The 26,059-nt window shown below is 35.2% G+C and overlaps 1 protein-coding gene across 1 annotated transcript; it reads right to left on the minus strand.

Annotated features, from left to right (window-relative positions):
* Window positions 1-1,401: 1,401 nt before the first annotated feature.
* Window positions 1,402-2,299, minus strand: LOC132698616 (uncharacterized). Its single transcript, XM_060664809.1, has 2 exons — window positions 1,625-2,299; window positions 1,402-1,434 (listed from the first exon to the last, which is right to left on the minus strand). Exons 1-2 carry the CDS (start codon window positions 2,297-2,299, stop codon window positions 1,402-1,404), a joined length of 708 nt encoding a protein of 235 aa, XP_060520792.1.
* Between the last annotated feature and the right edge of the window lie 23,760 nt (window positions 2,300-26,059).

Below are 26,059 nucleotides of genomic sequence, written 5' to 3' on the forward strand. Positions count from 1 at the left end.
ATATGAATCGAAGAAGCCGATTTTGACTGGAATCTGTTTAAAATGACAAAGAAAAACCTATTATCAATTCAAGGAAGTGAATTTTTAAGTAGTTATCTGCAGTTTTAATGTAGATTTCAGTTCGCTAAGTTATGAAAATGCATGTTTTGACTATAATCTTCCGTTAATCAAGGGCGAAAACCAATTATTTGTCCCAAAAGAAGGTGTTTTAAGTATATATCTGCATTTCTAAGGTAGATTTGGGTACAATAAGAGGCGAAAAAGCAGATTCTGACTAAGATTTTATCGAAATCGGCAACTATTTGACTCAGAATGGTTGCCTTACGTCGAAATCTAATAGTTTATTAAGGTTTTCGTTACTAAAATGCCCAAAGACGCCGATTTTGACTAGAATTTGAAAGATATTGACATGAATATATAACTGTTTGTATCAAAAAATGATAGTTTAAACTGATATTTGCAGTTTTGATGCGGGTTTAGGTACGATATGAATCGAAGAAGCCGATTTTGACTGGAATCTGTTTAAAATGACAAAGAAAAACCTATTATCAATTCAAGGAACTGAATTTTTAAGTAGTTATCTGCAGTTTTAATGTAGATTTCAGTTCGCTAAGTTATGAAAATGCATGTTTTGGCTATAATCTTCCGTAAATCAAGGGCGAAAACCAATTATTTGTCCCAAAAGAAGGTGTTTTAAGTGTATATCTGCATTTCTAAGGTAGATTTGGGTACAATAAGAGGCGAAAAAGCAGATTCTGACTAAGATTTTATCGAAATCGGCAACTATTTGACTCAGAAAGGTTGCCTTACGTCGAAATCTAATAGTTTACTATGGTTTTCGTTACTAAAATGCCCAAAGACGCCGATTTTGACTAGAATTTGAAAGATATTATCAAAGATGTTAGACTTTCACGGCCAGAAACTACATTACTAAATATTTCCGGGCTTTTGAGCCGTGGTCCCGAGATTAAACTCGACGTTTCGTCTACAACTGCGGAAGACATTTTCAAGAGCGGCGATGCGGTAACGGTCGAAGTGTTCTTCCGTACTGCTCTCCGATGACTGGTTTGTTGACTGGAAGATCCGCCGTATTTAAGCGCGCTGTAATGGGCGTGACCTCGGTGGCGGGCTTGGGTTGAACTTGTCTGGGTAAACACGTTGTTTTGTTGATGACCTGAGTCCATGTTTTACTGATATTGAGACCTTCTTCTTTTCTATTGAAATTATTCCGATGTTTTTGAATTTCAATAGCTTCTCTGAAAAGACGTGGATAAAAATGTGGTGTTTTGTCCAGTACCTGCGTGTCTTTGAACATGATACGATGGTCACCTTTGTCAAAAGCATGTTCTGCCACTGCTGATTTTTCCGTGTGTCCAAGTCGGCAGTTTCTTTTATGTTCCGTTAGTCTAGTTTCAACGCTTCTCTTTGTGGTACCTATATATACCGAGCCACAGGAACACGGAATGCGGTATATCCCTGGTGAAGAAAAGGCGTCCCTTGTATCCTTGGCAGACCTGAGGCTTTGTCTGATTGTAGTCGTTGGTTTAAAGACGACCCGAACGTTGTGTCGTTCTAAATGTTTACCGATCCTGTCTGTGACGTTCTTAATAAAAGGAAATGATACCTTCCCTTGAGGTTCCTCTGTCGTATCTCTTGTCTTAGATCTTCTATTTTTCATAGCTTTTTGTATTTCAGAGGTGGTATATCCGTTATTTTTCAGGGAATTGGTCAAGTGATTAATCTCTTCACGCAGGTACTTGGGTTCGCTAATCCGATTAGCCCTTGTCATTAAGGTTTTTATTACCCCCATTTTCTGTCTCGGATGGTGATTAGATAATTTGTTCAGGTAACGTTCCGTGTGAGTGGGTTTTCGATAAACTTTATGACCCAATTTTCCATTTGGTCGCCTTTCTACCTGCACATCTAAGAATGCCAACCTGCCGTCCTTTTCTGTCTCCATGGTAAATTTTATTTTATTGTTAATGGAATTGAGATGCGCCAAGAAGATTTGAAGCTCCTTTTCGCCGTGGCTCCATATTACAAATGTGTCGTCCACGTAGCGGAACCAACACTTGGGCTTCTTTTGGGCAGTATTTAATGCCTGCTGTTCAAACTTTTCCATGAAAAAATTTGCTATGACCGGGCTTAATGGGCTTCCCATGGCTACCCCGTCAACTTGTTCATAAAACTCCTTGTTCCATTGGAAATAAGTGGTGGTTAAGCAGTGTCGGAAAAGTTCTGTGACATCGTTCCGAAAATGTGCAGATATTAAATCCAAAGTCTCCTTGACTGGCACCATAGTGAACAAAGAAACAACATCGAAGCTCACTAATATGTCTTTGGGTGACAAAGTGATGTTTTTGATCTTCTGTATAAACTGAGTCGAGTCCTTGATGTGTGATACTGTCCTCCCTATGAGTGGTTCAAGGAGTTTGGTTAGATGCTAGACCCCAAAACATACAAAAAGTTGCAACAGGACCCAACCAACCGCATCCTAAAGAAAACAAAGACGTTAATCAAGAAGTCATCTATTGAACCAGAAATCCAGCGAAAACTAAGCAATTCGGAGGCATTACCACCAAGATTATACGGATTGCCAAAAATTCATAAAGAGGCAGTACCCTTGAGACCCATAGTTAGCGCTATAGGTTCCCCGACTTACCATCTCGCCAAGCATCTAACCAAACTCCTTGAACCACTCATAGGGAGGACAGTATCACACATCAAGGACTCGACTCAGTTTATACAGAAGATCAAAAACATCACTTTGTCACCCAAAGACATATTAGTGAGCTTCGATGTTGTTTCTTTGTTCACTATGGTGCCAGTCAAGGAGACTTTGGATTTAATATCTGCACATTTTCGGAACGATGTCACAGAACTTTTCCGACACTGCTTAACCACCACTTATTTCCAATGGAACAAGGAGTTTTATGAACAAGTTGACGGGGTAGCCATGGGAAGCCCATTAAGCCCGGTCATAGCAAATTTTTTCATGGAAAAGTTTGAACAGCAGGCATTAAATACTGCCCAAAAGAAGCCCAAGTGTTGGTTCCGCTACGTGGACGACACATTTGTAATATGGAGCCACGGCGAAAAGGAGCTTCAAATCTTCTTGGCGCATCTCAATTCCATTAACAATAAAATAAAATTTACCATGGAGACAGAAAAGGACGGCAGGTTGGCATTCTTAGATGTGCAGGTAGAAAGGCGACCAAATGGAAAATTGGGTCATAAAGTTTATCGAAAACCCACTCACACGGAACGTTACCTGAACAAATTATCTAATCACCATCCGAGACAGAAAATGGGGGTAATAAAAACCTTAATGACAAGGGCTAATCGGATTAGCGAACCCAAGTACCTGCGTGAAGAGATTAATCACTTGACCAATTCCCTGAAAAATAACGGATATACCACCTCTGAAATACAAAAAGCTATGAAAAATAGAAGATCTAAGACAAGAGATACGACAGAGGAACCTCAAGGGAAGGTATCATTTCCTTTTATTAAGAACGTCACAGACAGGATCGGTAAACATTTAGAACGACACAACGTTCGGGTCGTCTTTAAACCAACGACTACAATCAGACAAAGCCTCAGGTCTGCCAAGGATACAAGGGACGCCTTTTCTTCACCAGGGATATACCGCATTCCGTGTTCCTGTGGCTCGGTATATATAGGTACCACAAAGAGAAGCGTTGAAACTAGACTAACGGAACATAAAAGAAACTGCCGACTTGGACACACGGAAAAATCAGCAGTGGCAGAACATGCTTTTGACAAAGGTGACCATCGTATCATGTTCAAAGACACGCAGGTACTGGACAAAACACCACATTTTTATCCACGTCTTTTCAGAGAAGCTATTGAAATTCAAAAACATCGGAATAATTTCAATAGAAAAGAAGAAGGTCTCAATATCAGTAAAACATGGACTCAGGTCATCAACAAAACAACGTGTTTACCCAGACAAGTTCAACCCAAGCCCGCCACCGAGGTCACGCCCATTACAGCGCGCTTAAATACGGCGGATCTTCCAGTCAACAAACCAGTCATCGGAGAGCAGTACGGAAGAACACTTCGACCGTTACCGCATCGCCGCTCTTGAAAATGTCTTCCGCAGTTGTAGACGAAACGTCGAGTTTAATCTCGGGACCACGGCTCAAAAGCCCGGAAATATTTAGTAATGTTGAAAGATATTGACATGAATATATAACTGTTTGTATCAAAAAATGATAGTTTAAACTGATATTTGCAGTTTTGATGCGGTTTTAGATACGATATGAATCGAAGAAGCCGATTTTGACTGGAATCTGTTTAAAATGACAAAGAAAAACCTATTATCAATTCAAGGAAGTGAATTTTTAAGTAGTTATCTGCAGTTTTAATGTAGATTTCAGTTCGCTAAGTTATGAAAATGCATGTTTTGGCTATAATCTTCCGTAAATCAAGGGCGAAAAATAATATTTGTCCCAAAAGAAGGTGTTTTAAGTATATATCTGCATTTCTAAGGTAGATTTGGGTACAATAAGAGGCGAAAAAGCAGATTCTGACTAAGATTTTATCGAAATCGGCAACTATTTGACTCAGAATGGTTGCCTTACGTCGAAATCTAATAGTTTATTAAGGTTTTCGTTACTAAAATGCCCAAAGACGCCGATTTTGACTAGAATTTGAAAGATATTGACATGAATATATAACTGTTTGTATCAAAAAATCATAGTTTAAACTGATATTTGCAGTTTTGATGCGGTTTTAGGTACGATATGAGTCGAAGAAGCCGATTTTGACTGGAATCTGTTTAAAATGACAAAGAAAAACCTATTATCAATTCAAGGAAGTGAATTTTTAAGTAGTTATCTGCAGTTTTAATGTAGATTTCAGTTCGCTAAGTTATGAAAATGCATGTTTTGGCTATAATCTTCCGTAAATCAAGGGCGAAAACCAATTATTTGTCCCAAAAGAAGGTGTTTTAATTGTATATCTGCATTTCTAAGGTAGATTTGGGTACAATAAGAGGCGAAAAAGCAGATTCTGACTAAGATTTTATCGAAATCGGCAACTATTTGTCTCAGAAAGGTTGCCTTACGTCGAAATCTAATAGTTTACTATGGTTTTCGTTACTAAAATGCCCAAAGACGCCGATTTTGACTAGAATTTGAAAGATATTGACATGAATATATAACTGTTTGTATCAAAAAATGATAGTTTAAACTGATATTTGCAGTTTTGATGCGGTTTTAGATACGATATGAATCGAAGAAGCCGATTTTGACTGGAATCTGTTTAAAATGACAAAGAAAAACCTATTATCAATTCAAGGAAGTGAATTTTTAAGTAGTTATCTGCAGTTTTAATGTAGATTTCAGTTCGCTAAGTTATGAAAATGCATGTTTTGGCTATAATCTTCCGTAAATCAAGGGCGAAAACCAATTATTTGTCCCAAAAGAAGGTGTTTTAAGTATATATCTGCATTTCTAAGGTAGATTTGGGTACAATAAGAGGCGAAAAAGCAGATTCTGACTAAGATTTTATCGAAATCGGCAACTATTTGACTCAGAAAGGTTGCCTTACGTCGAAATCTAATAGTTTATTAAGGTTTTCGTTACTAAAATGCCCAAAGACACCGATTTTGACTAGAATTTGAAAGATATTGACATGAATATATAACTGTTTGTATCAAAAAATGATAGTCTAAACTGATATTTGCAGTTTTGATGCGGTTTTAGATACGATATGAATCGAAGAAGCCGATTTTGACTGGAATCTGTTTAAAATGACAAAGAAAAACCTATTATCAATTCAAGGAAGTGAATTTTTAAGTAGTTATCTGCAGTTTTAATGTAGATTTCAGTTCGCTAAGTTATGAAAATGCATGTTTTGGCTATAATCTTCCGTAAATCAAGGGCGAAAAATAATATTTGTCCCAAAAGAAGGTGTTTTAAGTATATATCTGCATTTCTAAGGTAGATTTGGGTACAATAAGAGGCGAAAAAGCAGATTCTGACTAAGATTTTATCGAAATCGGCAACTATTTGACTCAGAATGGTTGCCTTACGTCGAAATCTAATAGTTTTTTAAGGTTTTCGTTACTAAAATGCCCAAAGACGCCGATTTTGACTAGAATTTGAAAGATATTGACATGAATATATAACTGTTTGTATCAAAAAATCATAGTTTAAACTGATATTTGCAGTTTTGATGCGGTTTTAGGTACGATATGAGTCGAAGAAGCCGATTTTGACTGGAATCTGTTTTAAATGACAAAGAAAAACCTATTATCAATTCAAGGAAGTGAATTTTTAAGTAGTTATCTGCAGTTTTAATGTAGATTTCAGTTCGCTAAGTTATGAAAATGCATGTTTTGGCTATAATCTTCCGTAAATCAAGGGCGAAAACCAATTATTTGTCCCAAAAGAAGGTGTTTTAAGTATATATCTGCATTTCTAAGGTAGATTTGGGTACAATAAGAGGCGAAAAAGCAGATTCTGACTAAGATTTTATCGAAATCGGCAACTATTTGACTCAGAATGGTTGCCTTACGTCGAAATCTAATAGTTTATTAAGGTTTTCGTTACTAAAATGCCCAAAGACGCCGATTTTGACTAGGATTTGAATGATATTGACATGAATATATAACTGTTTGTATCAAAAAATGATAGTTTAAACTGATATTTGCAGTTTTGATGCGGTTTTAGGTACGATATGAGTCGAAGAAGCCGATTTTGACTGGAATCTGTTTAAAATGACAAAGAAAAACCTATTATCAATTCAAGGAAGTGAATTTTTAAGTAGTTATCTGCACTTTTAATGTAGATTTCAGTTCGCTAAGTTATGAAAATGCATGTTTTTGCTATAATCTTCCGTAAATCAAGGGCGAAAACCAATTATTTGTCCCAAAAGAAGGTGTTTTAAGTATATATCTGCATTTCTAAGGTAGATTTGGGTACAATAAGAGGCGAAAAAGCAGATTCTGACTAAGATTTTATCGAAATCGGCAACTATTTGACTCAGAAAGGTTGCCTTACGTCGAAATCTAATAGTTTATTAAGGTTTTCGTTACTAAAATGCCCAAAGACGCCGATTTTGACTAGAATTTGAAAGATATTGACATGAATATATAACTGTTTGTATCAAAAAATGATAGTTTAAACTGATATTTGCAGTTTTGATGCGGTTTTAGATACGATATGAATCGAAGAAGCCGATTTTGACTGGAATCTGTTTAAAATGACAAAGAAAAACCTATTATCAATTCAAGGAAGTGAATTTTTAAGTAGTTATCTGCAGTTTTAATGTAGATTTCAGTTCGCTAAGTTATGAAAATGCATGTTTTGACTATAATCTTCCGTTAATCAAGGGCGAAAACCAATTATTTGTCCCAAAAGAAGGTGTTTTAAGTATATATCTGCATTTCTAAGGTAGATTTGGGTACAATAAGAGGCGAAAAAGCAGATTCTGACTAAGATTTTATCGAAATCGGCAACTATTTGACTCAGAATGGTTGCCTTACGTCGAAATCTAATAGTTTATTAAGGTTTTCGTTACTAAAATGCCCAAAGACGCCGATTTTGACTAGAATTTGAAAGATATTGACATGAATATATAACTGTTTGTATCAAAAAATGATAGTTTAAACTGATATTTGCAGTTTTGATGCGGGTTTAGGTACGATATGAATCGAAGAAGCCGATTTTGACTGGAATCTGTTTAAAATGACAAAGAAAAACCTATTATCAATTCAAGGATGTGAATTTTTAAGTAGTTATCTGCAGTTTTAATGTAGATTTCAGTTCGCTAAGTTATGAAAATGCATGTTTTGGCTATAATCTTCCGTAAATCAAGGGCGAAAACCAATTATTTGTCCCAAAAGAAGGTGTTTTAAGTATATATCTGCATTTCTAAGGTAGATTTGGGTACAATAAGAGGCGAAAAAGCAGATTCTGACTAAGATTGTATCGAAATCGGCAACTATTTGACTCAGAATGGTTGCCTTACGTCGAAATCTAATAGTTTATTAAGGTTTTCGTTACTAAAATGCCCAAAGACGCCGATTTTGACTAGAATTTGAATGATATTGACATGAATATATAACTGTTTGTATCAAAAAATGATAGTTTAAACTGATATTTGCAGTTTTGATGCGGTTTTAGGTACGATATGGGTCGAAGAAGCCGATTTTGACTGGAATCTGTTTAAAATGACAAAGAAAAACGTATTATCAATTCAAGGAAGTGAATTTTTAAGTAGTTATCTGCAGTTTTAATGTAGATTTCAGTTCGCTAAGTTATGAAAATGCATGTTTTGGCTATAATCTTCCGTAAATCAAGGGCGAAAACCAATTATTTGTCCCAAAAGAAGGTGTTTTAATTATATATCTGCATTTCTAAGGTAGATTTGGGTACAATAAGAGGCGAAAAAGCAGATTCTGACTAAGATTTTATCGAAATCGGTAACTATTTGACACAGAAAGGTTGCCTTACGTCGAAATCTAATAGTTTATTAAGGTTTTCGTTACTAAATTGCCCAAAGACGCCGATTTTGACTAGAATTTGAAAGATATTGACATGAATATATAACTGTTTGTATCAAAAAATGATAGTTTAAACTGATATTTGCAGTTTTGATGCGGTTTTAGATACGATATGAATCGAAGAAGCCGATTTTGACTGGAATCTGTTTAAAATGACAAAGAAAATCCTATTATCAATTCAAGGAAGTGAATTTTTAAGTAGTTATCTGCAGTTTTAATGTAGATTTCAGTTCGCTAAGTTATGAAAATGCATGTTTTGGCTATAATCTTCCGTTAATCAAGGGCGAAAACCAATTATTTGTCCCAAAAGAAGGTGTTTTAAGTATATATCTGCATTTCTAAGGTAGATTTGGGTACAATAAGAGGCGAAAAAGCAGATTCTGACTAAGATTTTATCGAAATCGGTAACTATTTGACTCAGAAAGGTTGCCTTACGTCGAAATCTAATAGTTTATTAAGGTTTTCGTTACTAAATTGCCCAAAGACGCCGATTTTGACTAGAATTTGAAAGATATTGACATGAATATATAACTGTTTGTATCAAAAAATGATAGTTTAAACTGATATTTGCAGTTTTGATGCGGTTTTAGATACGATATGAATCGAAGAAGCCGATTTTGACTGGAATCTGTTTAAAATGACAAAGAAAAACCTATTATCAATTCAAGGAACTGAATTTTTAAGTAGTTATCTGCAGTTTTAATGTAGATTTCAGTTCGCTAAGTTATGAAAATGCATGTTTTGGCTATAATCTTCCGTAAATCAAGGGCGAAAACCAATTATTTGTCCCAAAAGAAGGTGTTTTAAGTATATATCTGCATTTCTAAGGTAGATTTGGGTACAATAAGAGGCGAAAAAGCAGATTCTGACTAAGATTTTATCGAAATCGGCAACTATTTGACTCAGAAAGGTTGCCTTACGTCGAAATCTAATAGTTTACTATGGTTTTCGTTACTAAAATGCCCAAAGACGCCGATTTTGACTAGAATTTGAAAGATATTGAAATGAATATATAACTGTTTGTATCAAAAAATGATAGTTTAAACTGATATTTGCAGTTTTGATGCGGTTTTAGATACGATATGAATCGAAGAAGCCGATTTTGACTGGAATCTGTTTGAAATGACAAAGAAAAACCTATTATCAATTCAAGGAAGTGAATTTTTAAGTAGTTATCTGCAGTTTTAATGTAGATTTCAGTTCGCTAAGTTATGAAAATGCATGTTTTGGCTATAATCTTCCGTAAATCAAGGGCGAAAACCAATTATTTGTCCCAAAAGAAGGTGTTTTAAGTATATATCTGCATTTCTAAGGTAGATTTGGGTACAATAAGAGGCGAAAAAGCAGATTCTGACTAAGATTTTATCGAAATCGGCAACTATTTGACTCAGAAAGGTTGCCTTACGTCGAAATCTAATAGTTTATTAAGGTTTTCGTTACTAAAATGCCCAAAGACACCGATTTTGACTAGAATTTGAAAGATATTGACATAAATATATAACTGTTTGTATCAAAAAATGATAGTTTAAACTGATATTTGCAGTTTTGATGCGGTTTTAGGTACGACATGAGTCGAAGAAGCCGATTTTGACTGGAATCTGTTTAAAATGACAAAGAAAAACCTATTATCAATTCAAGGAAGCGAATTTTTAAGTAGTTATCTGCAGTTTTAATGTAGATTTCAGTTCGCTAAGTTATGAAAATGCATGTTTTGGCTATAATCTTCCGTAAATCAAGGGCGAAAAATAATATTTGTCCCAAAAGAAGGTGTTTTAAGTATATATCTGCATTTCTAAGGTAGATTTGGGTACAATAAGAGGCGAAAAAGCAGATTCTGACTAAGATTTTATCGAAATCGGCAACTATTTGACTCAGAAAGGTTGCCTTACGTCGAAATCTAATAGTTTATTAAGGTTTTCGTTACTAAAATGCCCAAAGACACCGATTTTGACTAGAATTTGAAAGATATTGACATGAATATATAACTGTTTGTATCAAAAAATGATAGTTTAAACTGATATTTGCAGTTTTGATGCGGTTTTAGATACGATATGAATCGAAGAAGCCGATTTTGACTGGAATCTGTTTAAAATGACAAAGAAAAACCTATTATCAATTCAAGGAAGCGAATTTTTAAGTAGTTATCTGCAGTTTTTATGTAGATTTCAGTTCGCTAAGTTATGAAAATGCATGTTTTGGCTATAATCTTCCGTAAATCAAGGGCGAAAAATAATATTTGTCCCAAAAGAAGGTGTTTTAAGTATATATCTGCATTTCTAAGGTAGATTTGGGTACAATAAGAGGCGAAAAAGCAGATTCTGACTAAGATTTTATCGAAATCGGCAACTATTTGACTCAGAATGGTTGCCTTACGTCGAAATCTAATAGTTTATTAAGGTTTTCGTTACTAAAATGCCCAAAGACGCCGATTTTGACTAGAATTTGAAAGATATTAACATGAATATATAACTGTTTGTATCAAAAAATCATAGTTTAAACTGATATTTGCAGTTTTGATGCGGTTTTAGGTACCACATGAGTCGAAGAAGCCGATTTTGACTGGAATCTGTTTAAAATGACAAAGAAAAACCTATTATCAATTCAAGGAAGTGAATTTTTAAGTAGTTATCTGCAGTTTTAATGTAGATTTCAGTTCGCTAAGTTATGAAAATGCATGTTTTGGCTATAATCTTCCGTAAATCAAGGGCGAAAACCAATTATTTGTCCCAAAAGAAGGTGTTTTAAGTATATATCTGCATTTCTAAGGTAGATTTGGGTACAATAAGAGGCGAAAAAGCAGATTCTGACTAAGATTTTATCGAAATCGGCAACTATTTGACTCAGAATGGTTGCCTTACGTCGAAATCTAATAGTTTATTAAGGTTTTCGTTACTAAAATGCCCAAAGACGCCGATTTTGACTAGGATTTGAATGATATTGACATGAATATATAACTGTTTGTATCAAAAAATGATAGTTTAAACTGATATTTGCAGTTTTGATGCGGTTTTAGGTACGATATGAGTCGAAGAAGCCGATTTTGACTGGAATCTGTTTAAAATGACAAAGAAAAACCTATTACCAATTCAAGGAAGTGAATTTTTAAATAGTTATCTGCACTTTTAATGTAGATTTCAGTTCGCTAAGTTATGAAAATGCATGTTTTTGCTATAATCTTCCGTAAATCAAGGGCGAAAACCAATTATTTGTCCCAAAAGAAGGTGTTTTAAGTATATATCTGCATTTCTAAGGTAGATTTGGGTACAATAAGAGGCGAAAAAGCAGATTCTGACTAAGATTTTATCGAAATCGGCAACTATTTGACTCAGAAAGGTTGCCTTACGTCGAAATCTAATAGTTTATTAAGGTTTTCGTTACTAAAATGCCCAAAGACGCCGATTTTGACTAGAATTTGAAAAATATTGACATGAATATATAACTGTTTGTATCAAAAAATGATAATTTAAACTGATATTTGCAGTTTTGATGCGGTTTTAGATACGATATGAATCGAAGAAGCCGATTTTGACTGGAATCTGTTTAAAATGACAAAGAAAAACCTATTATCAATTCAAGGAAGTGAATTTTTAAGTAGTTATCTGCAGTTTTAATGTAGATTTCAGTTCGCTAAGTTATGAAAATGCATGTTTTGGCTATAATCTTCCGTTAATCAAGGGCGAAAACCAATTATTTGTACCAAAAGAAGGTGTTTTAAGTATATATCTGCATTTCTAAGGCAGATTTGGGTACAATAAGAGGCGAAAAAGCAGATTCTGACTAAGATTTTATCGAAATCGGCAACTATTTGACTCAGAATGGTTGCCTTACGTCGAAATCTAATAGTTTATTAAGGTTTTCGTTACTAAAATGCCCAAAGACGCCGATTTTGACTAGAATTTGAAAGATATTGACATGAATATATAACTGTTTGTATCAAAAAATCATAGTTTAAACTGATATTTGCAGTTTTGATGCGGTTTTAGGTACGACATGAGTCGAAGAAGCCGATTTTGACTGGAATCTGTTTAAAATGACAAAGAAAAACCTATTATCAATTCAAGGAAGTGAATTTTTAAGTAGTTATCTGCAGTTTTAATGTAGATTTCAGTTCGCTAAGTTATGAAAATGCATGTTTTGGCTATAATCTTCCGTAAATCAAGGGCGAAAACCAATTATTTGTCCCAAAAGAAGGTGTTTTAAGTATATATCTGCATTTCTAAGGTAGATTTGGGTACAATAAGAGGCGAAAAAGCAGATTCTGACTAAGATTTTATCGAAATCGGCAACTATTTGACTCAGAATGGTTGCCTTACGTCGAAATCTAATAGTTTATTAAGGTTTTCGTTACTAAAATGCCCAAAGACGCCGATTTTGACTAGGATTTGAATGAGATTGACATGAATATATAACTGTTTGTATCAAAAAATGATAGTTTAAACTGATATTTGCAGTTTTGATGCGGTTTTAGGTACGATATGAGTCGAAGAAGCCGATTTTGACTGGAATCTGTTTAAAATGACAAAGAAAAACCTATTATCAATTCAAGGAAGTGAATTTTTAAGTAGTTATCTGCACTTTTAATGTAGATTTCAGTTCGCTAAGTTATGAAAATGCATGTTTTGGCTATAATCTTCCGTTAATCAAGGGCGAAAACCAATTATTTGTCCCAAAAGAAGGTGTTTTAAGTATATATCTGCATTTCTAAGGCAGATTTGGGTACTATAAGAGGCGAAAAAGCAGATTCTGACTAAGATTTTATCGAAATCGGCAACTATTTGACTCAGAATGGTTTCCTTACGTCGAAATCTAATAGTTTATTAAGGTTTTCGTTACTAAAATGCCCAAAGACGCCGATTTTGACTAGAATTTGAAAGATATTGACATGAATATATAACTGTTTGTATCAAAAAATGATAGTTTAAACTGATATTTGCAGTTTTGATGCGGTTTTAGATACGATATGAATCGAAGAAGCCGATTTTGACTGGAATCTGTTTAAAATGACAAAGAAAAACCTATTAACAATTCAAGGAAGTGAATTTTTAAGTAGTTATCTGCACTTTTAATGTAGATTTCAGTTCGCTAAGTTATGAAAATGCATGTTTTGGCTATAATCTTCCGTTAATCAAGGGCGAAAACCAATTATTTGTCCCAAAAGAAGGTGTTTTAGGTATATATCTGCATTTCTAAGGTAGATTTGGGTACAATAAGAGGCGAAAAAGCAGATTCTGACTAAGATTTTATCGAAATCGGCAACTATTTGACTCAGAATGGTTGCCTTACGTCGAAATCTAATAGTTTATTAAGGTTTTCGTTACTAAAATGCCCAAAGACGCCGATTTTGACTAGAATTTGAAAGATATTGACATGAATATATAACTGTTTGTATCAAAAAATGATGGTTTAAACTGATATTTGCAGTTTTGATGCGGTTTTAGATACGATATGAATCGAAGAAGCCGATTTTGACTGGAATCTGTTTAAAATGACAAATAAAAACCTATTATCAATTCAAGGAAGTGAATTTTTAAGTAGTTATCTGCAGTTTTAATGTAGATTTCAGTTCGCTAAGTTATGAAAATGCATGTTTTGGCTATAATCTTCCGTAAATCAAGGGCGAAAAATAATTATTTGTCCCAAAAGAAGGTGTTTTAAGTATATATCTGCATTTCTAAGGTAGATTTGGGTACAATAAGAGGCGAAAAAGCAGATTCTGACTAAGATTTTATCGAAATCGGCAACTATTTGACTCAGAATGGTTGCCTTACGTCGAAATCTAATAGTTTATTAAGGTTTTCGTTACTAAAATGCCCAAAGACGCCGATTTTGACTAGGATTTGAATGATATTGACATGAATATATAACTGTTTGTATCAAAAAATGATAGTTTAAACTGATATTTGCAGTTTTGATGCGGTTTTAGGTACGATATGAGTCGAAGAAGCCGATTTTGACTGGAATCTGTTTAAAATGACAAAGAAAAACCTATTATCAATTCAAGGAAGTGACTTTTTAAGTAGTTATCTGCACTTTTAATGTAGATTTCAGTTCGCTAAGTTATGAAAATGCATGTTTTTGCTATAATCTTCCGTAAATCAAGGGCGAAAACCAATTATTTGTCCCAAAAGAAGGTGTTTTAAGTATATATCTGCATTTCTAAGGTAGATTTGGGTACAATAAGAGGCGAAAAAGCAGATTCTGATTAAGATTTTATCGAAATCGGCAACTATTTGACTCAGAAAGGTTGCCTTACGTCGAAATCTAATAGTTTATTAAGGTTTTCGTTACTAAAATGCCCAAAGACGCCGATTTTGACTAGAATTTGAAAGATATTCACATGAATATATAACTGTTTGTATCAAAAAATGATAGTTTAAACTGATATTTGCAGTTTTGATGCGGTTTTAGATACGATATGAATCGAAGAAGCCGATTTTGACTGGAATCTGTTTAAAATGACAAAGAAAAACCTATTATCAATTCAAGGAAGTGAATTTTTAAGTAGTTATCTGCAGTTTTAATGTAGATTTCAGTTCGCTAAGTTATGAAAATGCATGTTTTGGCTATAATCTTCCGTTAATCAAGGGCGAAAACCAATTATTTGTCCCAAAAGAAGGTGTTTTAAGTATATATCTGCATTTCTAAGGTAGATTTGGGTACAATAAGAGGCGAAAAAGCAGATTCTGACTAAGATTTTATCGAAATCGGCAACTATTTGACTCAGAATGGTTGCCTTACGTCGAAATCTAATAGTTTATTAAGGTTTTCGTTACTAAAATGCCCAAAGACGCCGATTTTGACTAGAATTTGAAAGATATTGACATGAATATATAACTGTTTGTATCAAAAAATGATAGTTTAAACTGATATTTGCAGTTTTGATGCGGTTTTAGGTACGATATGAGTCGAAGAAGCCGATTTTGACTGGAATCTGTTTAAAATGACAAAGAAAAACCTATTATCAATTCAAGGAAGTGAATTTTTAAGTAGTTATCTGCACTTTTAATGTAGATTTCAGTTCGCTAAGTTATGAAAATGCATGTTTTGGCTATAATCTTCAGTAAATCAAGGGCGAAAACCAATTATTTGTCCCAAAAGAAGGTGTTTTAAGTATATATCTGCATTTCTAAGGTAGATTTGGGTACAATAAGAGGCGAAAAAGCAGATTCTGACTAAGATTTTATCGAAATCGGCAACTATTTGACTCAGAAAGGTTGCCTTACGTCGAAATCTAATAGTTTATTAACGTTTTCGTTACTAAAATGCCCAAAAACGCCGATTTTGACTAGAATTTGAAAGATATTGACATGAATATATAACTCTTTGTATCAAAAAATGATAGTTTAAACTGATATTTGCAGTTTTGATGCGGTTTTAGATACGATATGAATCGAAGAAGCCGATTTTGACTGGAATCTGTTTAAAATGACAAAGAAAAACCTATTATGAATTCAAGGAAGTGAATTTTTAAGTAGTTATCTGCAGTTTTAATGTAGATTTCAGTTCGCTAAGTTATGAAAATCCATGTTTTGGCTATAATCTTCCGTTAATCAAGGGCGAAAACCAATTATTTGTCCCAAAAGAAGGTGTTTTAAGTATATATCTGCATTTCTAAGGTAGATTTGGGTACAATAAGAGGCGAAAAAGCAGATTCTGACTAAGATTTTATCGAAATCGGCAACTATTTGACTCAGAATGGTTGCCTTACGTCGAAATCTAATAGTTTATTAAGGTTTTCGTTACTAAAATGCCCAAAGACGCCGATTTTGACTAGAATTTGAAAGATATTGACATGAATATATAACTGTTTGTATCAAAAAATGATAGTTTAAACTGATATTTGCAGTTCTGATGCGGTTTTAGGTACGATATGGGTCGAAGAAGCCGATTTTGACTGGAATCTGTTTAAAATGACAAAGAAAAACCTATTATGAATTCAAGGAAGTGAATTTTTAAGTAGTTATCTGCACTTTTAATGTAGATTTCAGTTCGCTAAGTTATGAAAATGCATGTTTTGGCTATAATCTTCCGTAAATCAAGGGCGAAAACCAATTATTTGTCCCAAAAGAAGGTGTTTTAAGTATATATCTGCATTTCTAAGGTAGATTTGGGTACAATAAGAGGCGAAAAAGCAGATTCTGACTAAGATTTTATCGAAATCGGCAACTATTTGACTCAGAATGGTTGCCTTACGTCGAAATCTAATAGTTTATTAAGGTTTTCGTTACTAAAATGCCCAAAGACGCCGATTTTGACTAGAATTTGAAAGATATTGACATGAATATATAACTGTTTGTATCAAAAAATGATAGTTTAAACTGATATTTGCAGTTTTGATGCGGTTTTAGGTACGATATGGGTCGAAGAAGCCGATTTTGACTGGAATCTGTTTAAAATGACAAAGAAAAACCTATTATCAATTCAAGGAAGTGAATTTTTAAGTAGTTATCTGCACTTTTAATGTAGATTTCAGTTCGCTAAGTTATGAAAATGCATGTTTTGGCTATAATCTTCCGTAAATCAAGGGCGAAAACCAATTATTTGTCCCAAAAGAAGGTGTTTTAAGTATATATCTGCATTTCTAAGGTAGATTTGGGTACAATAAGAGGCGAAAAAGCAGATTCTGACTAAGATTTTATCGAAATCGGCAACTATTTGACTCAGAAAGGTTGCCTTACGTCGAAATCTAATAGTTTATTAAGGTTTTCGTTACTAAAATGCCCAAAGACGCCGATTTTGACTAGAATTTGAAAGATATTGACATGAATATATAACTGTTTGTATCAAAAAATGATAGTTTAAACTGATATTTGCAGTTTTGATGCGGGTTTAGGTACGATATGAATCGAAGAAGCCGATTTTGACTGGAATCTGTTTAAAATGACAAAGAAAAACCTATTATCAATTCAAGGAAGTGAATTTTTAAGTAGTTATCTGCAGTTTTAATGTAGATTTCAGTTCGCTAAGTTATGAAAATGCATGTTTTGGCTATAATCTTCCGTAAATCAAGGGCGAAAACCAATTATTTGTCCCAAAAGAAGGTGTTTTAAGTATATATCTGCATTTCTAAGGTAGATTTGGGTACAATAAAAGGCGAAAAAGCAGATTCTGACTAAGATTGTATCGAAATCGGCAACTATTTGACCCAGAATTGTTGCCTTACGTCGAAATCTAATAGTTTATTAAGGTTTTCGTTACTAAAATGCCCAAAGACGCCGATTTTGACTAGAATTTGAATGATATTGACATGAATATATAACTGTTTGTATCAAAAAATTATAGTTTAAACTGATATTTGCAGTTTTGATGCGGTTTTAGGTACGATATGAGTCGAAGAAGCCGATTTTGACTGGAATCTGTTTAAAATGACAAAGAAAAACCTATTATCAATTCAAGGAAGTGAATTTTTAAGTAGTTATCTGCAGTTTTAATGTAGATTTCAGTTCGCTAAGTTATGAAAATGCATGTTTTGGCTATAATCTTCCGTAAATCAAGGGCGAAAACCAATTATTTGTCCTAAAAGAAGGTGTTTTAAGTATATATCTGCATTTCTAAGGTAGATTTGGGTACAATAAGAGGCGAAAAAGCAGATTCTGACTAAGATTTCTCGAAATCGGCAACTATTTGACTCAGAAAGGTTGCCTTACGTCGAAATCTAATAGTTTATTATGGTTTTCGTTACTAAAATGCCCAAAGACGCCGATTTTGACTAGAATTTGAAAGATATTGACATGAATATATAACTGTTTGTATCAAAAAATGATAGTTTAAACTGAGATTTGCAGTTTTGATGCGGTTTTAGATACGATATGAATCGAAGAAGCCGATTTTGACTGGAATCTGTTTAAAATGACAAAGAAAAACCTATTATCAATTCAAGGAAGTGAATTTTTAAGTAGTTATCTGCAGTTTTAATGTAGATTTCAGTTCGCTAAGTTATGAAAATGCATGTTTGGGCTATAATCTTCCGTAAATCAAGGGCGAAAACCAATTATTTGTCCCAAAAGAAGGTGTTTTAAGTATATATCTGCATTTCTAACGTAGATTTGGGTACAATAAGAGGCGAAAAAGCAGATTCTGACTAAGATTTTATCGAAATCGGCAACTATTTGACTCAGAATGGTTGCCTTACGTCGAAATCTAATAGTTTATTAAGGTTTTCGTTACTAGAATGCCCAAAGACGCCGATTTTGACTAGAATTTGAAAGATATTGACATGAATATATAACTGTTTGTATCAGGCTCGCGATGTATCTAGGGAACGGCCGCTCCGATCGGGATGAAACTTGGCGGGTCGGCGGAGGGGGCGGCCGCGATTTCGGCGCCGGGAGCGGAACCGCCCCCGACCTCGGGGGGCGGAGTTACCGCCCCCGAAAGAACTTTTTTCCGAAAAATGGCGGAAACGATGTCAGATCCGGGTAAAACGGGGTCGGAAACCGTCCTTTTTGGGACGGAAATTCGCTCCGTTTCTCGCTACGACGAACCGTTTCCGAGATACGGCGGTTTTTTGGAAAAATTTTCAAAATTTTCAAATCGTCGTATCTCGGAAACGGTGCGTCGGAGGCGAAAAATAAGCGAATTTTCGTACCGGCCTCGGCCTCATTGATTAGAGGGACCGGCCGACTCGGCGTGGGGAATCGACTGGCAAAGTCTCAACCCCCCCCTCCAAAATTTACCCCCTCGAATTTTGTAATTTTTGAAAAAAAAAATCGGAGAAAATGCCTTCTAAGGGTAAAGGGGGGTGAGAAGCGACCCCTTTGGGGCGAAAATTTCGTGCGTTTTTCGATCCGACGAGCCGTTTTCGAGATTTCGACATTTTCGAAAAATTTTCGAAAAAGGGCCGTATCTCGGAAACGGTGCGTCGGAGGCGAAAAATAAGCGAATTTTCGTACCGGCCTCAACGTTATTAACTAGATGGACCGGCGAACTCGGCGTGGGGAATCGACTGGCAAAGTATCAAATCCAAATTTTACCCCCTCGAATTTTGTAATTTTTGAAAAAAAAAAATCGGAGAAAATGTCTTCTAAGGGTAAAGGGGGTGAGAAGCGACCCCTTTGGGGTGAAAATTTTGTCCTTTTTTTGATTGGGCGAACCGTTTTCGAGTTTTGGCCATTTTAAAATCGAAAAAAAAAAAAAACGAAAAAGGGCCGTATCTCGGTAACGGTGCGTCGGAGGCGAAAAATAAGCGAATTTTCGTACCGAGCTCAATATAACGCGCGTAGAGTTCAAGTTTTAAATTTTAAATCGAGGTAGGCTCGCAATACTCTATACGATGCCGGCGGGGGTACCAAAATCAAGAAAATGGGGAAACTGACACCGGATTCCCGTAAAATGGGTGGTAAACCGTCCCCTATGGGGCAAAAAATTGCTCGGTTTTCTCAAAAAACGAACCGTTTTCGAGATATAGCCATTTTAAAATCGAAAAAAAAATTTCGAAAAAGGGCCGTATCTCGGTAAGGGTGCGTCGGAGGCGAAAAATAAGCGAATTTTCGTACCGAGCTCAATATAAGGCGCGTAGAGTGGTGCGGATTCGTAACCACTATAGCCTGGTAGGTTTCCGACGTTCCTCCTATCCATTCAAGTTTTAAATTTTAAATCGAGGTAGGCTGGCAATACTCTATACGATGCCGGCGGGGGTACCAAAATCAAGAAAATGGGGAAACCGATACCGGATTCCCGTAAAATTTGGTGGTAAAGCTCCCCTATGGGGCAAAAAATTGCTCGGTTTTCTCAAAAAACGAACCGTTTTCGAGATATAGCCATTTTAAAATCGAAAAAAAAATTTCGAGAAAGGGCCGTATCTCGGTAAGGGTTCGTCGGAGGCGAAAAATAAGCGAATTTTCGTACCGAGCTCAATATAAGGCGCGTAGAGTGGTGCGGATTCGTAACCACTATAGCCTGGTAGGTTTCCGACGTTCCTCCTATCCATTCAAGTTTTAAATTTTAAATCGAGGTAGGCTGGCAATACTCTATACGATGCCGGCGGGGGTACCAAAATCAAGAAAATGGGGAAACCGATACCGGATTCCCGTAAAATTTGGTGGTAAAGCGTCCCCTACGGGGCAAAAAATTGCTCGGTTTTCTCAAAAAACGAACCGTTTTCGAGATATAGCCATTTTAAAATCGAAAAAAATTTTCGAGAAAGGGCCGTATCTCGGTAAGGGTTCGTCGGAGGCAAAAAATAAGCGAATTTTCGTACCGAGCTCAATGTAAAGCGCGTAGAGTGGTGCGGATTCGTAACCACTATAGCCTGGTAGGTTTCCGACGTTCCTCCTATCCATTCAAGTTTTAAATTTTAAATCGAGGTAGGCTCGCAATACTCTATACGATGCCGGCGGGGGTACCAAAATCAAGAAAATGGGGAAACTGACACCGGATTCCCGTAAAATGGGGTCGTAAACCGTCCCTATTAGGGCAAAAAATTACTCCGTTTTCCCAAAAAACGAATCGTTTTCGAGTTATGGCCATTTTAAAATCGAAAAAAAAAAATTAGAGAAAGGGCCGTATCTCGATAAGAGTGCGCCGGAGGCGAAAAATAAGCGAATTTTCGTACCGAGTTTATTACAACGCGCGTAAAATGGTGCGGTTTCGTATATACTATAGCCTGGTAGGTTTCCGACGTTCCTCCTATCCATTCAAGTTTAAAATTTTAAATCGAGGTAGGCTCCTAAGACTCTATACGATGCCGGCGGGGGCACCAAAATCAAGAAAATGGGAAAACAGATACCGGATTCCCGAAAAATGGGGTGGTAAACCGTCCCCTATGGGGCAAAAAATTGCTCGGTTTTCCCAAAAAACGAACCGTTTTCGAGCTATAGCCATTTTAAAATGGAAAAAAAAAATTCGAAAAAGGGCCGTATCTCGGAAACGGTGCGTCGGAGGCGAAAAATAAGCGAATTTTCGTCCCGAGTTTATTATAACTCGCGTAGAGTGGTACGGTTTCGTAACCACTATAGTTTGGTAGGCTTCCGACGTTCCTCCTATCCATTCAAGTTTGAAATTTTAAAGCGAGGTAGGCTTTCATTTTTCCCTTATTAAAATCGATCGATTATTTTCGTGATTTTTGCATCTCTTAAATATGGCAACGTCCGACGATTCTCTAACAGCCGTTATTTTACCCGCGAAAAAATGATTTACGATCGACGGACAGAAAACCGTTATAAAAGTTGATGGGGTGACACTGTTGCCAGAAGCATCCCTGCATTGTGATTTATATCGATTTTTATTGAAAAAAAGATCAATTTCAATTCAACGAAAAGAGACGGGATGCAGTTGAAAGTGTTTCCAGATAGATTTCGACGATTCTCATAATTGGTAAAGACAAAAATTAACTCGCATCATTTTTAATAACTACGTTTTGCGCTCAACGTGGCAACGTTCGACGATCTTAGCGATCGTTATCCTAGGCGCGAAATATTAAATAATTGGTGGGGGTGACAATGTAGGTGGGATGATCTTCATCGAGATTTGCATTTAGTTTGTTTTAAAAGTGCACCCGAGAAAGTTAATTGTGATTGATTTTCTTTTTTTAAGGTAATTAAATATATTTCTATTGCTATGTGCTCCTACCCGGACATGAAGAAAAAGTTTTCGAGTTGCGACTATCTATCGCTAATATATTTTAGTGTTTTTTTTTTCTTTGCATTGGTTTTTACATCTCTAGCGTCATGTCCAATTTTTTAAAAATATACCGGTTATCCTTAAATTATTTCCTATGTAAAATCATACGCGGGTTGCGTAACTCTGTTTTCACACGATTACACATACTCAGATAAAAATGTTTGCATCTAATCAGATACAGGTTGTCCCATTTTCTTTACATTGGTTCTATGTGTTACGTTATTATATCGCTTCTTTTGAGTCAACGATACTTTCGTTTTCGTTATTTTTATTTCCTTCTTTGAATTTAAATTGTATACAGGACGTCGCGATATTGTTCCCCGCGGTAAATGAGTATTTCGATTTAAATTTGCTAATGTTTTTGCATCTCTGGCTTTATAATTTTAAATTTAATTTTTTAAAAATATACCGGATGTCCTTAAATTATTTCCTACCTAAAATCATGCGCGGGTTGCGTAACTCTGTTTTTACACCATCACACGTTCTTCGATAAGGTAGTTTGCTTTTAATCACATACAGGTTGTCCCATTTTTTTTACATTGGTTCTATGTGTTACGTTATTATTTCGTTTGTTTCGAGCGAACGATATTTTCGTGTTGGTTATTTTTATTTCCTTCTTTCAATTTAAATTGTATACAGGACGTCGCGATATTGTTCACCGCGGCAAATGAGTATTTCGATTTAATTTTGTTAAAGTTTTTGCATCTCTGGCTTCATAATTTTAAATTTAGTTTTTTAAAAATATACTGGATGTCCTTAAATTATTTCCTACGTAACATCATGCGCGGGTTGGGTAACTCTGTTTTCACACCATCACACGTACTCCGAAAAGGTAGTTTGCTTTTAATCACATACAGGTTGTCCCATTTTCTTTACATTGGTTGTATGTGTTTCGTTATTATATCGCTTCTTTTAAGTCAACGATACTTTCGTTTTTGTTATTTTTATTTTCTTCTTTGAATTTAAATTGTATACAGGACGTCGCGATATTGTTCCCCGCGGTAAATGAGTATTTCGATTTAAATTTGCTAATGTTTTTACATCTTTGGCTTTATAATTTTAAATTTAATTTTTTAAAAATATGCCGGATGTCTTTAAATTATTTCCTACGTAAAATTATGCGCGGGTTGCGTAACTCTGTTTTTACACCATCACACCTACTCCGATACCTACCTACGCTGCCATGGAGAATCTGATTTCTAGTCAGACGCCTTAACCGACAGACCAAGGCTAAATCTGTTTGAAAGTCGAACTATTTCTGGTGATGTGCCATGCGTTGAAATATAAGTCCATTATATTTTTATAAATTTATGTACTCAATCCCCATATTTGAGAAAAATTTCTGGGCTGAGCTGTTAATTAAAAGATATATATTTCAAGCAAAACAATGGCCGTTTGCAGTAGGTAGGTTTCGAACTCAATCCCCATAATTGACAAAATTTTCTGGACTGAGCTGCTAATTACAAAAATTATATTTCAAACAAAACAATTTCCGTTTGCAGTAAGTAGGTTTCGAACCTACACTGCCATCGAGAATCTGATGTCTAGTCACCCGAATTAACCAATAGACCAGGGCTAAATCTGTTTGAAAGTCGAACTATTTCTGGTGATGTGCCATGCGTTGAAATATAAGGCCATTATATTTTTAGAAATTTATGTACTCAATCTTGATATTTGAAAAAAATTCTGGGCTGAGCTGTTAATTAAAAAATATATATTTCAAGCAAAACAATGGCCGTTTGCAGTAGGTAGGTTTCGAACTTAATCCCTATAATTGACAAAATTTTCTGGACTGAGCTGCTAATTACAAAAATTATATTTCAAGCAAAACAATTTCCGTTTGCAGTAGGTAGGTTTCGAACCTACGCTGCCATGGAGAATCTGATTTCTCGTCAGGCGCCTTAATTGACAGACCAGGGCTAAATCTGTTTGAAAGTAGAACTATTTCTTTTGATGTGCCATTTGAAATATTAGGACATTACATTGTTTTAAATGTATGCACTCAATCCCCATAATTGACAAAATTTTCTGGACTGAGCTGCGAATTACAAAAATTATATTTCAAGCAAAACAAATGGTCCTTTGCAGCAGGTAGGTTTCGAACCTACGCTGCCATGGAGAATCTGATTTGTAGTCAGACGCCTTAACCCACAGACCAGGGCTAAATCTGTTTGAAAGTAGAACTATTTCTTTTGATGTGCCATTTGAAATATAAGGACATTATATTGTTTTAAACGTATGCACTCAATCCCCATAATTGACAAAATTTTCTGGACTGAGCTGCTAATTACAAAAATTATATTTCAAGCAAAACAAATGGTCGTTTGCAGTAGGTAGGTTTGGAACCTATGCTGATAGAGAATCTGATTTCTAGTCAGACGCCTTTACCGACAGACCAAATCTAAATTTGTTTGTTGATGTGCCATGCGTTGAAATATAAGGCCATTATATTTTTATAAATTTATGTACCCAATCTTCATATTTGAAAAAATTTCTGGGCTGAGCTGTAAATTAAAAAATATATATTTCAAGCAAAACAATGGCCGTTTGCAGTAGGTAGGTTTCCAACTCAATCCCCATAATTGACAAAATTTTCTGGACTGAGCTGCTAATTATAAAAATTATATTTCAAGCAAAACAAATGGCCGTTTGCAGTAGGTAGGTTTCGAACCTACGCTGATATGGAGAATCTGATTTCTAGTCAGACGCTTTTACCGACAGACCAAATCTAAATTTGTTTGAAAGTGGTACTATTTCTGGTGATGTGCCATGCGTTGAAATATAAGGCCATTATATTTTTATAAATTTATGTACTCAATCCCCATATCTGAGAAAAATTTCTGGGCTGAGCTGTTAATTAAAAAATATATATTTCAAGCAAAACAATTTCCGTTTGCAGTAGGTAGGTTTCGAATCTACGCTGCCATGGAGAATCTGATTTCTAGTCAGACGCCTTAACCGACAGACCAGGGCTAAATCTTTTTGAAAGAAGAACTATTTCTGGTGATATGCCATTTGAAATATAAGAGCATTATATGGTTTTAAATGTATGCACTCAATCCCCATAATTGACAAAATTTTCTGGACTGAGCTGCTAATTACAAAAATTATATTTCACGCAAAACAAATGGTTGTTTGCAGTAGGTAGGTTTCATACCTACGCTGCCATGGAGAATCTGATTTGTAGTCAGACGCCTTAACCCACAGACCAGGGCTAAATCTGTTTGAAAGTAGAACTATTTCTTTTGATGTGCCATTTGAAATATAAGGACATTATATTGTTTTAAATGTATGCACTCAATCCCCATAATTGACAAAATTTTCTGGACTGAGCTGCTAATTACAAAAATTATATTTCAAGCAAAACAAATGGTCGTTTGCAGTAGGTAGGTTTGGAACCTATGCTGATAGAGAATCTGATTTCTAGTCAGACGCCTTTACCGACAGACCAAATCTAAATTTGTTTGAAAGTGGAACTATTTTTGGTGATGTGCCATGCGTTGAAATATAGGGCCATTATATTTTTATAAATTTATGTACTCAATCCCCATATCTGAGAAAAATATCTGGGCTGAGCTGTTAATTAAAAAATATATATTTCAAGCAAAACAATTTCCGTTTGCAGTAGGTAGGTTTCGAATCTACGCTGCCATGGAGAATCTGATTTCTAGTCAGACGCCTTAAACGACAGACCAAAGCTAAATCTGTTTGAAAGTCGAACTATTTCTGGTGATGTGCCATGCGTTGAAATATAACGCCATTATATGTTTATAAATTTATGTACTCAATTCCCATATTTGGGAAAAATTTCTTTGCTGAGCTTTTAATTAAAAAATATATATTTCAAGCAAAACAATTTTCGTTTGCAGTAGGTAGGTTTCGAACCTACGCTGCCATGGAGAA

The sequence above is a fragment of the Cylas formicarius genome, unplaced genomic scaffold, assembly GCF_029955315.1.
Source record: "Cylas formicarius isolate icCylForm1 unplaced genomic scaffold, icCylForm1.1 PGA_scaffold_2__14_contigs__length_35257938, whole genome shotgun sequence".
In the NCBI taxonomy this organism is placed as follows: domain Eukaryota; kingdom Metazoa; phylum Arthropoda; class Insecta; order Coleoptera; family Brentidae; genus Cylas; species Cylas formicarius.